We start from the raw sequence: 15,918 nt of genomic DNA, 5'->3' as shown, positions 1-15,918 counted from the left end.
AAATATCCTACTGCAGAATTTCATTCCTGTTCGCCAGTCAAATGTTTTCTGGTTGTCTGTCAGGGCTGGGAGCCTGGGCTCCAGAGCGGTGAACAGTGAGCAACTTACTAATACGATACATTTATGTAAATTGAAGAAAGGTACTTAGCTATTTCTCAGTGTCAGCTTTCCACATAAACAACTGGTGCAGCTCCCACAGGGGGTTATGCAATTGTAAATGATCAGGCCACGATAATTATGGCAGAACTTGGAGCCCAGGAAGCATATTCTGCTCTATGGGAGTCAGTTTTCTATAAGAAGCACAAGGAATTCTTCACCAAAGTAGGTAATATTGGGGGGGGGGGGGCACGCTTTGAATTCCTGCAATAAAAAAAGAAAAATCCAAACTACGAAATGTTAAATGCAATCTTTATTTTATGAAAAGAAGCTGTACGGGAGCCTTCTCTTCTGATTTTTGCTGAAGGAACAAACAAATAAAAATATTACAAAGCAGGAGAAATTTTAAATAATTAATTCGGCATATGCTTGCTGGTTTTGCATCAGAAATGTAAGTGCAGTTTGACACGGTATGATTTACAATGGACCAGCTTTTCAGGTCAAGGGCAAAGCGCTTTTCACACTGTCAATTAGGTACTTTTCCAATCCAGAGTGCCCCCCCCCAAGTGGTCCTATATTTTGCAGCATTGAAAACAGCCTTCGTAATTTGCCAGAGGGTGAAAAAAGAAAGAACTGGGGAGGGATAATAAACTTTGCCTGCAAAGTCCCCATTATGAATGTAAGTGTGAAAATATTTCACAACCTTTAAAAAGTGTCCACAGGATTGCTGGTTTTTAACCCAAAAGGGCATTCCTGTGATTTGGCTGTACACAGTGAAGGTTTGTAGACAGAAACTGCAACAAATTTGTAAAGGTGACCAAGGGGGGAGATGAATTAACTTGAATCCTTACCCTCAAACACATTCCAATAAAGGCAAAACTGAAATTTAAAGACACCAAACACAGAAAACACAGAATGCATGCAAACAAACAAAGCAAAAAACCCTGGTGAATTATATGATAGTAGCTGCTAGTTATTGCTAATAAGTGTAAAAATGCTGAAAATTTGGTAATAGATAAATGGTGGAATACATTAAAGCAACCTATGGTTCCAGAAAAAATTAAATGGTAACATTAAAGTGCTCCAAGGAGCCAGTAAAAAGGATGAATTTAATTCAGCCGGGGAAATTTTAGTAAAATATGAAAATAATTTTTCAGATAGTTAATTATTTCAGTATGGGAAAAAATTATGTATTTAGCAACAATTTCTGTTTTGATGCTATTAGTGTTGGTAATGTCATGTCACATTTTTGTCTTTATTGTTCTGTTAACGTGTGTGTGTGTGTATACACACACACACATATACATACACACACCCTCTGCCAGTGGCACTTTAATTCCGGTTAACATTTTACTTCTAGAAATCTGGTATGAAAGGAACCTGAGTTCAAACAGAGATCAGAGACATGGCTCCCCAAGTCTGCAGTCATTGTCCTGCAATTAGCCAGTGAGATATGCTTGCCCCGTACTGCTTGGTGAATCAACTTCATCCTTAGGTTTGTAGATCTAGTCACAGTGGCATGGCATTAGTGAGCAAGCTGAATTCCCGGAACTGGTTGCTACCCCCACATGCTTCCAACTAGAGTCTCTTGTGTGTGTGTGTGTGTGTGTCCCCCGTCCCTAAAGCGCTGAGAACCTACAGAAACAAAGAGCTGCAATGCTTTGGAATATGGAAGAAAAGAGAAATAGATGGGAATTCTTGGGATCCATCCCAGTCATTAAAGTGATGAGGAGGAGATGTAGGAAACTCTTGAGCCGCTTCCTTGTCATTTCACCCTAGAACAGCTTTCTCAACGACGGTTTCATGAAACCCTGGGTTCTTTTTGACGACCCTGAGTTTCCTGAATTGGTGGAATTAATTTTTAATATATATTTTTAAATGTATTAGACATTTATTGGGTGATATGACCATACATGGCCATGGCAACCCACCCACCCCCTCCCCAAATGGCTAATGATCGTCCTGAAGGGGGTGGGAAGGGGGGGCGGGGGTGTGTACACAGCCATGCTCCCCAACAATGTCCTGCATGATCGTACCACTTCTGGGGTTTCTTGAAACCTGAAGGTTTCAGGGGTTTCTCAAAAAAGTTGAGAAAGGCTGCTCTAGAAATTGGTAAGAATTATCCTATTACTATCCATGTTCAGCAGTCCATGCAGGACTTTTAAAGCTCTTGGCACCATTGAACAAGATTCTGCCACCATAAGACTCTCCCGTTAAATAATAAACAGCATAGTAAATATGCTGTAAACCCTCCCCCATCCAGCATACTCTGGAAGGGCATTTCAGTGAGGGTTGTCTCAGAGCCTGCAGAATTTCAGAGGGGACAGGGCTTTTAAACGGCATGTTATATGCTCTCTCCTACAGGGACCTTCTTTAAAACACCAGTCCAGCATAATTCCCATCCAGGCTTTGTAACACGTGGCTTCCTATACATAAACTTTCTTTGGCAGATCTGTGTTCCTTCCTGAAAAATATTTGTAATGTTCATGGTCAGGAAACAAGGGCTGGCTGTTAAGCTTCTACATGCACGCCAAAGGCTGACGTGTTAATACTTTACTCCTGTGTAAACTAGCTAAGAATCACCCAGCACAGTGATTGCCGAGGCGGCTGAAACAAGCCAAAGTGCACACCCCTAGTCAGAAGTCATCTTCCAAAGCTCCAGAGCCCGAAGTCCAAGTGGTGCAGGTCTAAGGGGGAGGCGGGAATTTTAAAAAGTGAAACCAGGCAAAGGAGAGCAGCTGGTAAGTATCGCCTGCTGCCTTCATTCTGGCCTCGCACCCAGGATTCTACTCCCTTCTCCACCCTCTAAAACAGGGGTAATCAAACTGCGGCCCTCCAGATGTCCATGGACTACAATTCCCAGGAGCCCCTGCCAGCATTCGCTGGCAGGGACTCCTGGGAATTGTAGTCCATGGACATCTGGAGGGCCGCAGTTTTGACTACCCCTGCTCTAAAAGCAGATCAACCTGTCAGAACTGGGGCTGGAAAATCTGGTGTGGCCTCAGCAGCAGCAGGCCAAAGGGCTCGGAGGGACAGGCCCAGTCCTTGCATTCTGGCCGATGGATAACACCGCTTCAGTTCACCCCACATTTCAGGCTTAGGTTGGGTAACAATAAATGAAGAATGCAGACACAGATTGGACTCAACAAAATATATCGAGAAGCAAAACGTCATGGGTCTCTCCCACACTGCTTAGCAAGCAGACACAGAAAAGGTCTCTTAACAGTCTTGAGGAAGGCATATACAGGAGTAGAAACAAATGGCAGGCTCTTTAAACATTTGTAAAAACTACAGCTTTTTTGAGACTTATACTCTAAGCCCTTTTACCTTTACAGAAAAATAAGATGTTAGTCTCCAATTCTGCTTTTTGAAGAAAATATATAATTACTGAAATTTAAATATAACAATTTTCCTTTAAAAAAACAAACTCTGAGTGCTGTATTTACAAAAGGAGATTTTCATGCAAATATACAAAAGAGTTTGAACTTTAGCTTGTACCCAAGCATCTTGAGAAGGAAAGGGAAATACAGAGGAATGGAACTGAATAAGTAAAACAGTTTATTAACTCTCAGAAACAGACTTAACTAAAACCCTACTAACATTTAAAAAAAGATAAACTGCATGTCCCTGCATTTTTAAACTATTTTAAAAATCTACAAAAAGTTAGGTAGAAACAACAGTTTTTTATCCATAAAAATAGGCTAACTTGAAATTGGTCAGTAGTAATTATAACCCACCGTTTACAAAGAACCCTTTTGTGTTAAATCTTTATAAAGTAACTTCATTGTAAAAAAAAAAGGTATCAGTTTAAGAACTTCGGTTTTAAAAACCGTTTCTGTAGTAGAGAGAATATCAAATGAGGCACTAATAATTAATGGGCTGCTAATGCTCGGGTGAAGAAATCTCCCCACAGCTGGCGATCCAACAGGAATGCTGAGGCTGAGGGGGGGGGGGGCCTGTTGGGAGCCACTCTTGAGAAAGCACCGCTGGCCAATCCAAGGGACCGCCTGTGACGTTTAACGGCAGCTCACTTTAAAGAAGCCTCTGTCTTCCAGAACTTCCCCCTAAGCCAGATTTTCTTCGCTTTATTGGGTTTCTATTTCAAATAATTTCACTATTATCCTGAGCTGATGGGATTCATCTGGATCATTGCTGCACTCTCTTACCATTCTACATTTAACTAAAAACCGGTCTAAAGCAGGGGTAGTCAAACTGTGGCCCTCCAGATGTCCGCAAGCAGCGAACGCTGGCAGGGGCTCATGGGAATTGTAGTCCATGGACATCTGGAGGACCACGGTTTGACTACCCCTGGTCTAAAGGCTCACATGCACATCCCCTCCCCCTCCTTGCATGGAGAATTAGGGATAAAAACCCGGAGTGTGGCTGACCTCTCGTACAAACACAGGCACCAGGTAGTTACTGATTCCTGTTCACCACATACCTGCATTTGTGTTTTGTGGGCCACCACATTTAGTGTTCAAGTGGGGGGGGGGTTTTGAGGAGGAGCAAGGCACGGGTTCAAGCCCGACAAATTGGGTTCATGGGAGTTTTATGGCAGAAAATGTGAACACCCCCAGACACTTCCTCACCAAAGGGATAGGCACAACATCCTGGATTACAGGTCTGCAGTAAGAAGCTCCAGATCACTTTTTGTTGCAAGAAGTAGAACGTCAAAGATTAGAAAAAGACGGTTCTCCTTTCAGCGCAGGCCTCCTTCTGCAGTGATGTTATTTACATCAGCAGAAATGAAGTCAGCGTGATTCTGGAGAACATAATAATTCTGCAGACTTTGTACAAGGTTTTTAAAGCTACCGACGATTCATGCAGCGATCCTAAACAGATTTACTAGAGACTAAATCAGAGTTGCGAGGTCTCCCACTTTGGAGGGAAGCCTCCTGATTCTATCTGCAGTTCCCACGGCCACTCAACAGGGCAGTGGGAGGAAAACAGGGGGGAATGGTAGGTGGCTGCCGGTGATGTGATGTCATTTGTGGTACAACAGGAAATGACATCATTGTGCCACTGGTTGCATTGTAGCATTCACCCCAAATTTAAGAGTTTTGGCCAAATGCTAACAAGTCACCAGTCAAGCAATGAAATTGCTTCTGGTTAGGCCAGAAGCAACATATTCTCATTCTTGGCAACAGTCAGTATGGTAAGGACCTGCCTACTGGTGAGTCCCCCCATTGGTGGTCAGCTGCATGTGTTGGCAACCCAAGGTTACATCCCACTGAACACATGGGCGTTTTCTTTTAGTAAACATGTTTAGAATTGCACTGTTCATCTGACTGATCCCCCCCCCCTCCCAATATATTATATTGCTGGTCAAAAACTAGGCAAATCTTAAATATATATTATGTTCTTTAATTTCTCTAACAACAATGCATTTGGGTTCCATAATCCCACTGCATAAGGTGAAAGCACTTTATGTTTCTTCGGGGTGCAAGCTATCCCTTTCTCCCTTCCCCCACAATAAGATGTCTTCATTGTGCCCCCAAAACTGAAGTAGGCTTTACAGAAAAAAGGGCACAGAGGGCTAAAAATCAGGAAGAAACTAGCGAGTTCCCTCCAGTGTGCAGAAAGGGCTCATTTTCAGACCTAGGCCATGGTAGGTTTTTTGTAGGGCCAGTCTAAAAACTGGAGTCCCGCCTACAAGGCAACTACAACGATTCCTGCAATGTAGCACAGACTGTTTTAGTAGGGTGGAACAATATACTTGTGACAAAGATGCACAAAAAGCCGGCTAACCAGGCCCTTTAAGTGCCTTCCAACAAATATACCTATTTTTCAGTTAGCAGAACAAGTGCAACACGAAGAAAGACAAACCAGGCATGTTAGCTTATTGGGGGATCTGGACCCGTTCTGTCTGTAGCTCTGGGGCACCAAAGAATTTCAAAGCAGATCCCTGGTATCTTTCTTCTTTAGGCTAATTCTTGGATAAATAATATAGCTTTTATTGGCCAGGTATCTCTTACTACGGCCAAGGCAGAATCCAGTCATTTCACAGTACAGTGGAGACCTGTCTCTCCATTCACTTCCCATTTTTTAATTTTCAAAGATGCCCTTGTTGGAGCAGCTCTCTGCCTCTTTTCAGGAACACCCAGGATGGCTGCAGTGCTCAAAAACGTCCTTTTGGGCTTCCTCGCCACCTTAACCTTGTTAGCGTCCGTTTTTTCTTTCTTAAGGTGCTTGCCTACGGTAGCTTTCTTGGTTTGGTGCCTGGAAACAGGCAGGGCAGAGGATTTCTGGGTGGAAGAAGAAATCTTCCTTCTGCCCTCACTTGGTTGTGGGGTGGACCTGGGTGGCTGCCTCCTGTTGCTTCTTCTTACGAGACTATGCCGGACAAAAACGGGTCTTAATGTTTTTTTGGAAAACCCTGGTTCTCGACTATTGCCTTTTCTCCTCTGCCATGCTGTTTTTGGATTTCCTCTTTCCAGGCAGTCAGTCACAAGCGACTTCAAGGGGGAGCCAACTTTCTTTCTAGTCAACGCAGTCAGCTTGAAGTCACCTTCTTGCTGCAGTCGCTGAGAGTTCCGGGGGGCAAGGACTAAATGTTTATAGGATTTCTCTGAGTTATTACATACCAAACAGTCTGATTTTTCTGTGGAAATGGAAGACATGTCTGTCCTATGACCTGAATTCGTGTCATTCTCCTTAACTGGATCCAGTGTGACTGAGGAATGGTGGAAGTCCAGGGAACTGAAGGGCTTGGGAGCACTGCTTCCCTGCTGCCCGTCAGCTAGTTTCTTCCTGTTCGCATTAAGGCTGAGACTCCTAAATAACTGTCGAACATGCGGAGGCTTCTTGGCCTTCTCCCCAGCTATGCTTTTGGGAGGTGTCTTTAAGACACGATTAGTCAACGGGTCATAATATTTAATAGAACACTGCTTGTACGTGTACCTCACAGATTCCTTACTATCAGTAGAATGATGACTTCTCCTCATTTGGGGGTCGACAGCTTTAATCCTGAACGGCTTAATCTCTGGACAAGAAAGAACGTAGACCACAGTTTGGGGCTGCAGAGGAGTCATAATTTTGGTGTAGGCCTCGGGAAGCTTGAGAGCACACAGCCTAGTTTTCATGTTTGGAGTCTTCTCATTCTCTGACCAGGAAAGGCTGGCTTTCTGGTCCGGCAGCGTCTGCCCTTTCCTAATAACTTTTTGCTTCACGATTGGATAGTGTGCCAAGCTAGTTTGGGTGCCGTGGCTGACCTTGACCACTTGGCATCTGGACGCAAGGCGCCAAGTTCGTCTTTGAGGCCTCTTTGCTTCTGGAATTCGTTGAGTTTCTGAAATGACCGAGGAGTTGCTGAAGGCAGAGCCAGCAGTTAACACCTCATTCAGTTCCGGCAGCAGGCCTTGAGCTGTTTCGGCTTCGATCTTGTTTGTTGTGTTGGTGTCGCTCCTCATCCTACCTTTCGCCTTTTCCTTTCTTACCCCTCTCCTTGCACGGTTAGCCAAGGACTCAGTGTTGAAATGGCACCGGAAGCGGCCTTCCCGGAAATCCCGGACGAGGGCTGCAATCTTCAGGTCCTCTTCGTGCATGATCTGGGACCATGTCTTCCCTACAAAGGAAGGAGGCACGTGGGGAAGAGCGGGAAGAACCGGCTCTTGGCTTGACACGCCCTCTTCCCCTTCGACGGCTTGCTGTGCTGAGCTGCTCTGCAAAACGCAGCTGAGCTGTGTGCCGTAATTCTCGTCCTGCAGGTTTACTTGAACCTCTTTAAGAAGCTCCAGATTGTTAGCCACTGATTTGGGCGGGGCTGCCGTGGACTGGATGGCTGCATCACAATCGAAGCTCACGTCTGAGCCATGCAGGCTGCCATGATCCAGAAGAGGCAGGAAGTTGATGCAGGAATTGTTCTCTTCGTCTTTGCAAGACGGTTCGTCAGGGGCAGTTTGGTAGCAATATTTCAAAATGACTTCTTCAATGATTTCGTCTACTGAAGTTTTGTCCCTTTGGCTCACCTTGCTTTCCTTTTTCCCTGCTGGCCGAGGAGCGGCTCTGAAAGTCAAAGGGCTGCTTCTACCCACAGGGTCGCGAGTCTCCCTGAGACGGATGTCGGGCATCCGAGTTTCATCCTGAGGTTGGGAGCCGTCTTGTTTCCAAAGAAGCTGACCTGAGATTAAAGAGTTGCCCTGGCTATGGGCAGGGCTCTCATGCGAAATGGTTCTTGACTGAGCAGACCACAAAGCGGGGCTCGAGTTTGAATTCAGTAATCTGTCCGGATTGCATAGGCCCTGCTTAGTTTGCTCATGCCTGCTGTCGGCAACTAAATCTGGTATTACTGAGCATCTAATATTTTTTGCAGCGGCAGGAGGAATGGGTGAGGAGTGGCCAGTGGGTAATGAATGGGGCAAGAGGTTTGCAGCGGTAAACGGGGCTTTATGGCTACTGCCTTCAGTCCGAGCGCCCCCCGCCTGAGGAGGGGGTTTGGTACTAGTGGGGATGCCTGTGGAGTGCTGTGAAGTTCCTAGACGGTGTTCTTGTCCCCTTTCTATCATCTGAGCAGCTGTTTCAGTCATGTAAATCTCTCTTGGCTCCTCCTGCGATCGCTGGGAAATAAGGCAGGCTGACTTGGCGGCCAACCCACTGTCAGTGCTGGGTTCTTCCCCCTTGCTGGCCGTTCTCTCTTTCTCCAAGGCTTCCGCTGAAAGAACAGATTCATCCCTGGGAACCAGCACGGAGCTGGGCAGGGGCATGTCATCATAGGTCGGTCTGCAGAAGGAGATAAAAAATAAAAACACCTTTGGATAAATACTGCACACATGCACACACACAATCAGGAATGGGCAATTAAAGGCATAGGAGCTAGCAGGGTTACTAAATGGAAAATAACAACGATGGTGTTGCTGCGGTCCAGCTTGGTCAAGAGTAGACCTCTCAGCCGTAGACCCGGGTTTGATTCTCCGCTCCTCCACATGCAGCCAGCTGGGTGACCTTGGGCCAGTTACAGCTATTCTCACAGATCAGTTCTGTCAGGGCTCTCTCAGCCCCACTTACCTCCCAGGGTGTCTGCTGTGGGGAGAGGAGGGAAAGGTGACTGCTTTGAGACTTCTTCGGGTAGTGAAAAGCGAGGTATAAAAATCCAACTCTTCTCCTTCTTATTCTAACAACACCTCCCATGCCCATGCCCAACTGGACCACCAGCTCCATTCCGGAACTCACAGGAGTCAGGCCACAGAAGGACTGATAACTAGATAAGAAGCAGAGCATTAGGTGGTTTTATTGTGCTTTTAATTGCAATGTTATGGTGTTATGTATAGAAATATATTGAGAACTGCCCTGAGCCTGGAAAAGGGAAGGATGATGACACAGTATGGCTGGGGGGAGCATTAAAATCCTGCCGCACAATAGAAACTGCAGAGTATACTAGCCAAGTGCCAGGAATCTCTACCACGGTAATTAATGCTCTTTTGAGCTATCAACGCACTGGGGAGGGGGGAGGAGAGGACCTTTGGGGGCAGCACAAATAAAGGAAGAAAAACCAGCCCTCGTTCCGACAGCCTTGGCTACCCCAACCGCTCCCCTGCCTTTTGCTGCAGGGAAAGCTGACGGCAAATGTGCAGCTGATGGTTGCCTGCGCCCTTCGCAGCACGCTAGCACTCAGGGAGGGACAAAGCACACTTGCAGGGCCCTTTTCGGCATGAAAAAGGAGACAAGTGATCTGGACGGATTTGTGCACCGCTCCGAATGCAAAGACAGGAAGGAGAGAGGAAAGACGTTAAATTTAGACACAGGCCTATGAACCCGCTACAGCTCCGTGTCTTCCCATAACAGGCGGCAGAAGGCATAACGCAACCCAAGGACTGTACCAAAAGGGACAGTTTCATGCACTAGTGACCATGATGGATTGTTGCCCCGCTTGGGTCACTGCTCAGCCCCCCCCCCCAATCTTGCAGGAGCAGCATTTTGGGTAGCGGCAGCTTCCATTTCGCCAAAGGAAAATTTAGTCCTGATCCAACCTCAGGTCAGAATGCCAATCAATCAATCAATCAATCAATCAATCAATCATTCTTTGACATGTATCCCACCATTCCTGGAATCCAGCTCCAGGTGGCTAATAGTGCAAAAACCCCACATTAAAACCCTCCATAAAACCATATATAAAACCATAACCCCATTACATGTAAAAAATTGTATTGTGTTGTAAAAAATCACCAATTCCAGAAAGCGGCAGCCAACCCTCCCTCCCCCGGTTCAACAGATGGATGACACCATATGGGGGGTCAAGGGGGCCACACTGATCTAATTTGCTCAGTGTGGGGGCTCAGATCTTAACCAGCCCAGCCTCAACCAAAGACTTGGCAGAAGAGCTCCATCTTAAAGGCCCTGTGGAACTTCGAAAACTTGACCTACCTATGCAAAAAAAAAAACAGGAATGGCTATAATTTCTCAATTACCTCCCCCCCCTCTACCTCCCCCCCCTCTCCTGCCAGTAAGACCTACCCCAAAGTTCTGCAACATTTCGTTCACCTGTGTATACTGCAGTGATTCGTACCCGGTCTCCGGATTTTTCAGTTGGCTAAATCCAAGCTTCCTGTTTTCCTCTAAATCAATTAACCTCCCATTTTGACATACTGCTTTCTTTCACTATGTTTCCCCCAGGCATTCATCCCAAACAAATTGTAGCCTTATAAACCTAAGCTTGTTTAGCCTTATAAATTGTAGCCTTATAAACCTAAGCTTGTCCTTAAATCTGTTCAGCATCTTGATTCTGATGCATGCCAATTTGCTGCTGGTATCTTCCATTTCACTTTATTTGAGGAAGTGAGCTTGTCCACGGAAGCTTAAACCTTGAATGGAACTTTGTTGGTCTTAAAGGTGCACCTGGACTCAAACTTTGACCCGCTTGAAAGCTCAAAAGATTTTGGAGAAGCTCCCTTTCAGTTCTGGCCTCAAGCATTATGGTCCACTGGCCCCCTTAAGAGCCCCTGCAGACTACCACTCGACGGGGTCTGCAGCCCAGCAGCAGGCAAGGTCTGCAGCTGAGTCCAAGGACTGTGGCCTTGTGAAATGACTGATCCAGAAATGTGTTGGTGTAGACAATGTCTGGTGTACAAAGAGAAGAAGACCCTGAAGGGGGCAGCAAGAGTGCTCTTAGCTAGGTCAGAGAGTTCAGGACCTTTCTACCCTGTTAAGTGTGCTCTCTTGTCTGTCTCTAGATTGCTACTCTTAGGCAATATCCTCCTTCTTCTCAGAAGCTTCATCTCTCTTTCTTCTTTAGGTAGTCATGTACAGCAGATGCCTGTCCCTATCTCCCCGCTGCACTATCACAGTGTGCAGTTCCATAAATAAATCCTTTTGTCTCCTTTATCCTAAAATACTGCGTGTGCATATCTTTGACTTATTTACCCTGCTAACAAAACGTGCTCTCAGCTAAAACTGAAGGAAAGCAGCCCCAGCAGTTGTGGAGAAAGTTTCTAGAATTCTCCAGGTAAAAATCAGGAATCCTAGACTTAGAAGGGGCCGTGCAGGCCATCTAGTCCAACTACCTGCTCTTAAATAGATGTATTTTATTTCCACAGGTGGCATGTGAGTTGCTACCCTGGCACTGTCTCTCCTCTCAGCTACCTCAGCACTGGTCTGCTGCAGCTGCTGGCTGGAGGGGGACCCTGGTGGGCCTGTTGGCTGGGGCTCAGTTGCCTCAGACCTGTGGGGACAGCAGCTTCTCGGGGGCAGCCTCTGGTTCAAAGTCTTCTACTGTTCCAGGTTCTCTCCAAGTTCTGGCTGTCTCCCAGGCTGTGTTTCTGGCTCCCTGGACTCTTCCTCCAGGGCCTCTCAGACAAAGTCCAGAGATTGCTCAGCGAGGGTCATGACACCTTGCACAGGAAGACAGAAACCAAAAACCCATTCAGGTTCAGAAGGCTTGTTACAAAAAGAGGGCACCTTTCTTTCTTTCTTTCTTTCTTTCTTTCTTTCTTTCTTTCTTTCTTTCTTTCTTTCTTTCTTTCTTTCTTTCTTTCTTTCTTTCTTTCTTTCTTTCTTTCTTTCTTTCTTTCTTTCTTTCTTTCTTTCGTTGCCCTTAAAGACCTAGCCCCTGCTGGGTTTTCTGTCCTCCACCAGTCTCAGACTGTGGGGCGGGGAGGAGGGGTGGCAATCCTAACCCAAGAGGGTTTCTCCTTTAGGGCCCTTCCCACGCTGTCAATCCCGGGTACTGAATGTGCTGGCCTTGGGTGGGGATCAGTCGGGAGCGTGGCCATCAGGTGGGTGTATCGCGTGCCCAGCGCACCTCCAGAGGCCCGGCTGGAGGCAGTAGCGGCCTGGATGCTACAGTTCCCCAGACTGTTAGTTCTGTGGGAGTTTAACATCCATGCTGAGCTGCCGCCCTCTAGAACTGGCAGAGGTGACCCGTCAGCCGAGGATGAATAAACAGAAAGAAATTTCCAAGCTGGCGATGGCAAAAAACGAGTTCCTAGGTATAAAACCTCGTTTTTGTATTTTACTTCCTCGGTAAACTTATTTCTTAATTGTTTTTTTTTTCCAGGGCTACAAACAAAGTCTTCAGCCCACTACGTAATTCTTATATTTTATATACCTTATACTTTATATTTTAAGCCATATAATTTGGGTCTATTAGTATCAAAGGTCCATACGGTAACTATCTTATAAATGACCCACCTATGCCCCTCAAAGAGCTCTATGCGTTGCTACCGCCAACTGGCTAGTGGTCCCTGGCCCAAAAGAAGCCCTCCTGGCCTCGACCAGGGCCAGAGCCTTCTCTGTCCTGTCCCCACCTCGTGGCATGAGCTCCTGGAGCAGATCATGGCCCTGAAGGAACTAAACAGTTCTGCAAGGCCTGCACAATAGATGGCCTGAATCAGCAACACTACTGGGCCCTGAACCTCCCTCCCAGGAATCCAGGTACCAAATCAAGACCATGGACCTGTTTGATTATTACCCTGCTAAACTGTTATCCTCTACTGTTGTTGGTATTCTTACCATTGTTGCATTTTAGGTTAATCACACAGAAACTGAGTTCAATATACAGTTCTCAAGGCAAGAGATGTTCAGAGGAGGTTTGCCAGGGCCTGCCCCTACGAACTGACTCTGGGTTTCCTTGCTGGGCTCCTATCCCTGCTTAGCTTCTGAGAGCTGAAGAGATGGGACTAGCTTGGACTATCCGGGTCAGGGCCTGTAGGGCTTCCCCCCCCAAGAAATTTGTTCTTAGGATTGCAGCTGAGGCCATTCCCTTTGACAAACCACAGACAGAATCATAGAATCATAGAGTTGGAAGGGGCCACACAGGCCATCTAGTCCAACCCCCTGCTCAATGCAGGATTAGCCCTAAGCATCCTAAAACATCCAAGAAAAGTGTGTATCCAACCTTTGCTTGAAGACTGCCAGTGAGGGGGAGCTCACTACCTCCTTAGGCAGCCTATTCCACTGCTGAACTACTCTGTGAAATTTTTTCCCCTGATATCTAGCCTATATCGTTGTACTTGAAGTTTAAACCCATTACTGCGTGTCCTCTCCTCTGCAGCCAACAGAAACAGCATCCTGCCCTCCTCCAAGTGACAACCTTTCAAATACTTAAAGAGGGCTATCATGTCCCCTCTCAACCTCCTTTTTTCCAGGCTGAACATTCCCAAGTCCCTCAACCTATCTTCATAGGGCTTGGTCCCTTGGCCCCAGATCATCTTCGTCGCTCTCCTCTGTACCCTTTCAATTTTATCTACGTCCTTCTTGAAGTGAGGCCTCCAGAACTGCACACAGTACTCCAGGTGTGGTCTGACCAGTGCCGTATACAATGGGACTATGACATCTTGTGATTTTGATGTGATGCCCCTGTTGATACAGCCCAAAATGGCATTTGCCTTTTTTACCGCTGCATCACACTGCCTGCTCATGTTTAGTTTACAGTCCACAAGTACCCCAAGGTCTCGTTCACACAGTGCTACCTAGAAGTGCTACCTGACCCAGATGCAGAACTTTACCCTTATCTTTATTAAATTGCATCTTGTTCTCATTTGCCCATTTTTCCATTGTGTTCAGATCTCGTTGAACTCTGTCTCTATCTTCCGGAGTATTTGCCAGTCCTCCCAATTTGGTGTCATCTGCAAACTTGATGAGTAGTCCCTCCACCCCCTCATCTAGATCATTAATAAATATGTTAAAAAGTACCGGGCCGAGCACCGAGCCCTGAGGTACCCCGCTACTCACCTCTCTCCAGTCTGATGAAACACCATTGACAACAACTCTTTGAGTGTGGTTCTCTAACCAATTCCCTATCCACTTAACTATCTGAAAATCCAGATTGCAGTCCTTCAACTTATCCATCAGAACATCATGGGGAACCTTGTCAAAAGCTTTACTAAAATCCAAGTAAATGACATCAACCAAATTTCCCCGATTCAGCAAACCTGTTACTTCGTCAAAAAAGGAAACTAGGTTGGTCTGGCAGGACCTGTTGGAGACAAATCCATGCTGACTTCCTTGGATCACCAAATTGTCCTCCAGATGTTTGTAGATATCTCCCTTTAATATCTGCTCCATTATCTTCCCCATAACAGAGGTCACACTCACTGGTCTGTAGTTTCCCGGGTCATCCTTCCTCCCTTTTTTGAAGATCGGAATAACATTTGCTCTCTTCCAGTCCTCCTGGACATCTCCAGTCCTTAAAGAGGTTCTGAAGATGATGGACAAGGGCTGTGCAAGTTCTCTGGAAAGTTCTTTGAGTACTCTCGGGTGCATTTCATCCGGACCAGGGGATTTGAACTCATCCAGTGCAGCTAAATGCCTCTCGACAACCTCTCTATCCATGTTAACCTGCCACCCAGACTGTATCCTTTGGCTACGGCCATCTCTAGATGTGCCTAAACACTTTGACCTGTGGGGAAAAACAGATGTAAAATAGGCACTAAGCCTTTCTGCTTTCTCTGCATCTTCCGTTAGAGTTTGTCCATCCGCACCCAAGAGTGGGCCTATTGCCTCCTTTACTTTACGTTTGCTCCTCAAATAACTGAACAATCATTTCTTGTTACAATGGGCTTCCCTGGCCAATCTTAGCTCACTCTCAGTTTTGGCCTTTCTGATGATTGATCTACAGTGCTTAGTAACCTGTAGGTACTCTTCTTTAGAGCTCTGTCCTTCCCTCCATTTCCTGAACATTTTCCTTTTCTTTCTTAGTTCCTCTTGACGTTCTCTGTTCATCCAAATAGGCTTCTTAGAGCTCCTGCAGTATTTTCGTCTTTCTGGGATAGTCATTGAGCATGCAATAGCTCTTGTTTGAGTAGCACCCACCCTTCACATGCTCCCTTCCCTTCCAGCATTCTCGTCCATGGTATGACACTCATCATGTCTCTGTTTATTAAAGTTTGCCCTACGAAAATCCAACATCCGTGTCTGGCTACAAGCTTCCTTGGCTCCCCATCTCAAAAGGAATTCTACGAGGACATGGTCACTTCCCCCTAGGGTCCCCAACTCCTTCACCTCATCCACCAACTCTTGCCTGTTGGTCAGTATTAAGTCCAGTATGGCTGAACCTCTTGTGGGTTCATCTATCATTTGATAAATGAAATTGTCAGCCAGTCAGGTCAGAAACTTGCATGACTGAGGACGCTTCGCAGAGTTTGTTTCCCAGCATACATCTGGGAAATTGAAGTCACCCATGGTGACAAGGTCCTGCCGCTTGGATATTTTCTCAAGCTGCTCACAAAGTGCAGCATCCACATCCTCTCGTTGGTCAGGCGGTCGGTACCAGACACCAACCACCACACTGTTTGTTTTCCCCTCGCTTATTTTCACCCAGATGCTTTCCACTGTAGATATGCTCTCCTTCACTAGAATTTCCTGACAGGTAAGCCCTTTCCTCACATACAG

At 46.1% G+C, this 15,918-nt stretch overlaps 1 protein-coding gene across 4 annotated transcripts in view; it reads right to left on the bottom strand.

The window, feature by feature from the left end:
- Nucleotides 1-391: 391 nt before the first annotated feature.
- Nucleotides 392-15,918, bottom strand: part of ZDBF2 (zinc finger DBF-type containing 2) — a 39,189-nt gene continuing 23,662 nt past the window's right edge. For 3 of the 4 annotated variants that reach the window (XM_077319243.1, XM_077319245.1, XM_077319244.1), the window contains one exon: nt 3,233-8,814. In XM_077319243.1, coding sequence (XP_077175358.1) covers nt 6,093-8,814 — 2,722 coding nt within the window. In that variant the 3' untranslated portion in view covers nt 3,233-6,092. Of the gene's footprint in view, nt 2,922-3,062; nt 8,815-15,918 lie in introns of those variants that run through there. The other variant, XR_013227970.1, reaches the window with a different exon arrangement.

This window comes from Paroedura picta, chromosome 2 (assembly GCF_049243985.1).
Source record: "Paroedura picta isolate Pp20150507F chromosome 2, Ppicta_v3.0, whole genome shotgun sequence".
Classification (NCBI taxonomy): Eukaryota; Metazoa; Chordata; class Lepidosauria; order Squamata; family Gekkonidae; genus Paroedura; species Paroedura picta.
This window is presented reverse-complemented; position numbering and strand designations above follow the sequence as displayed.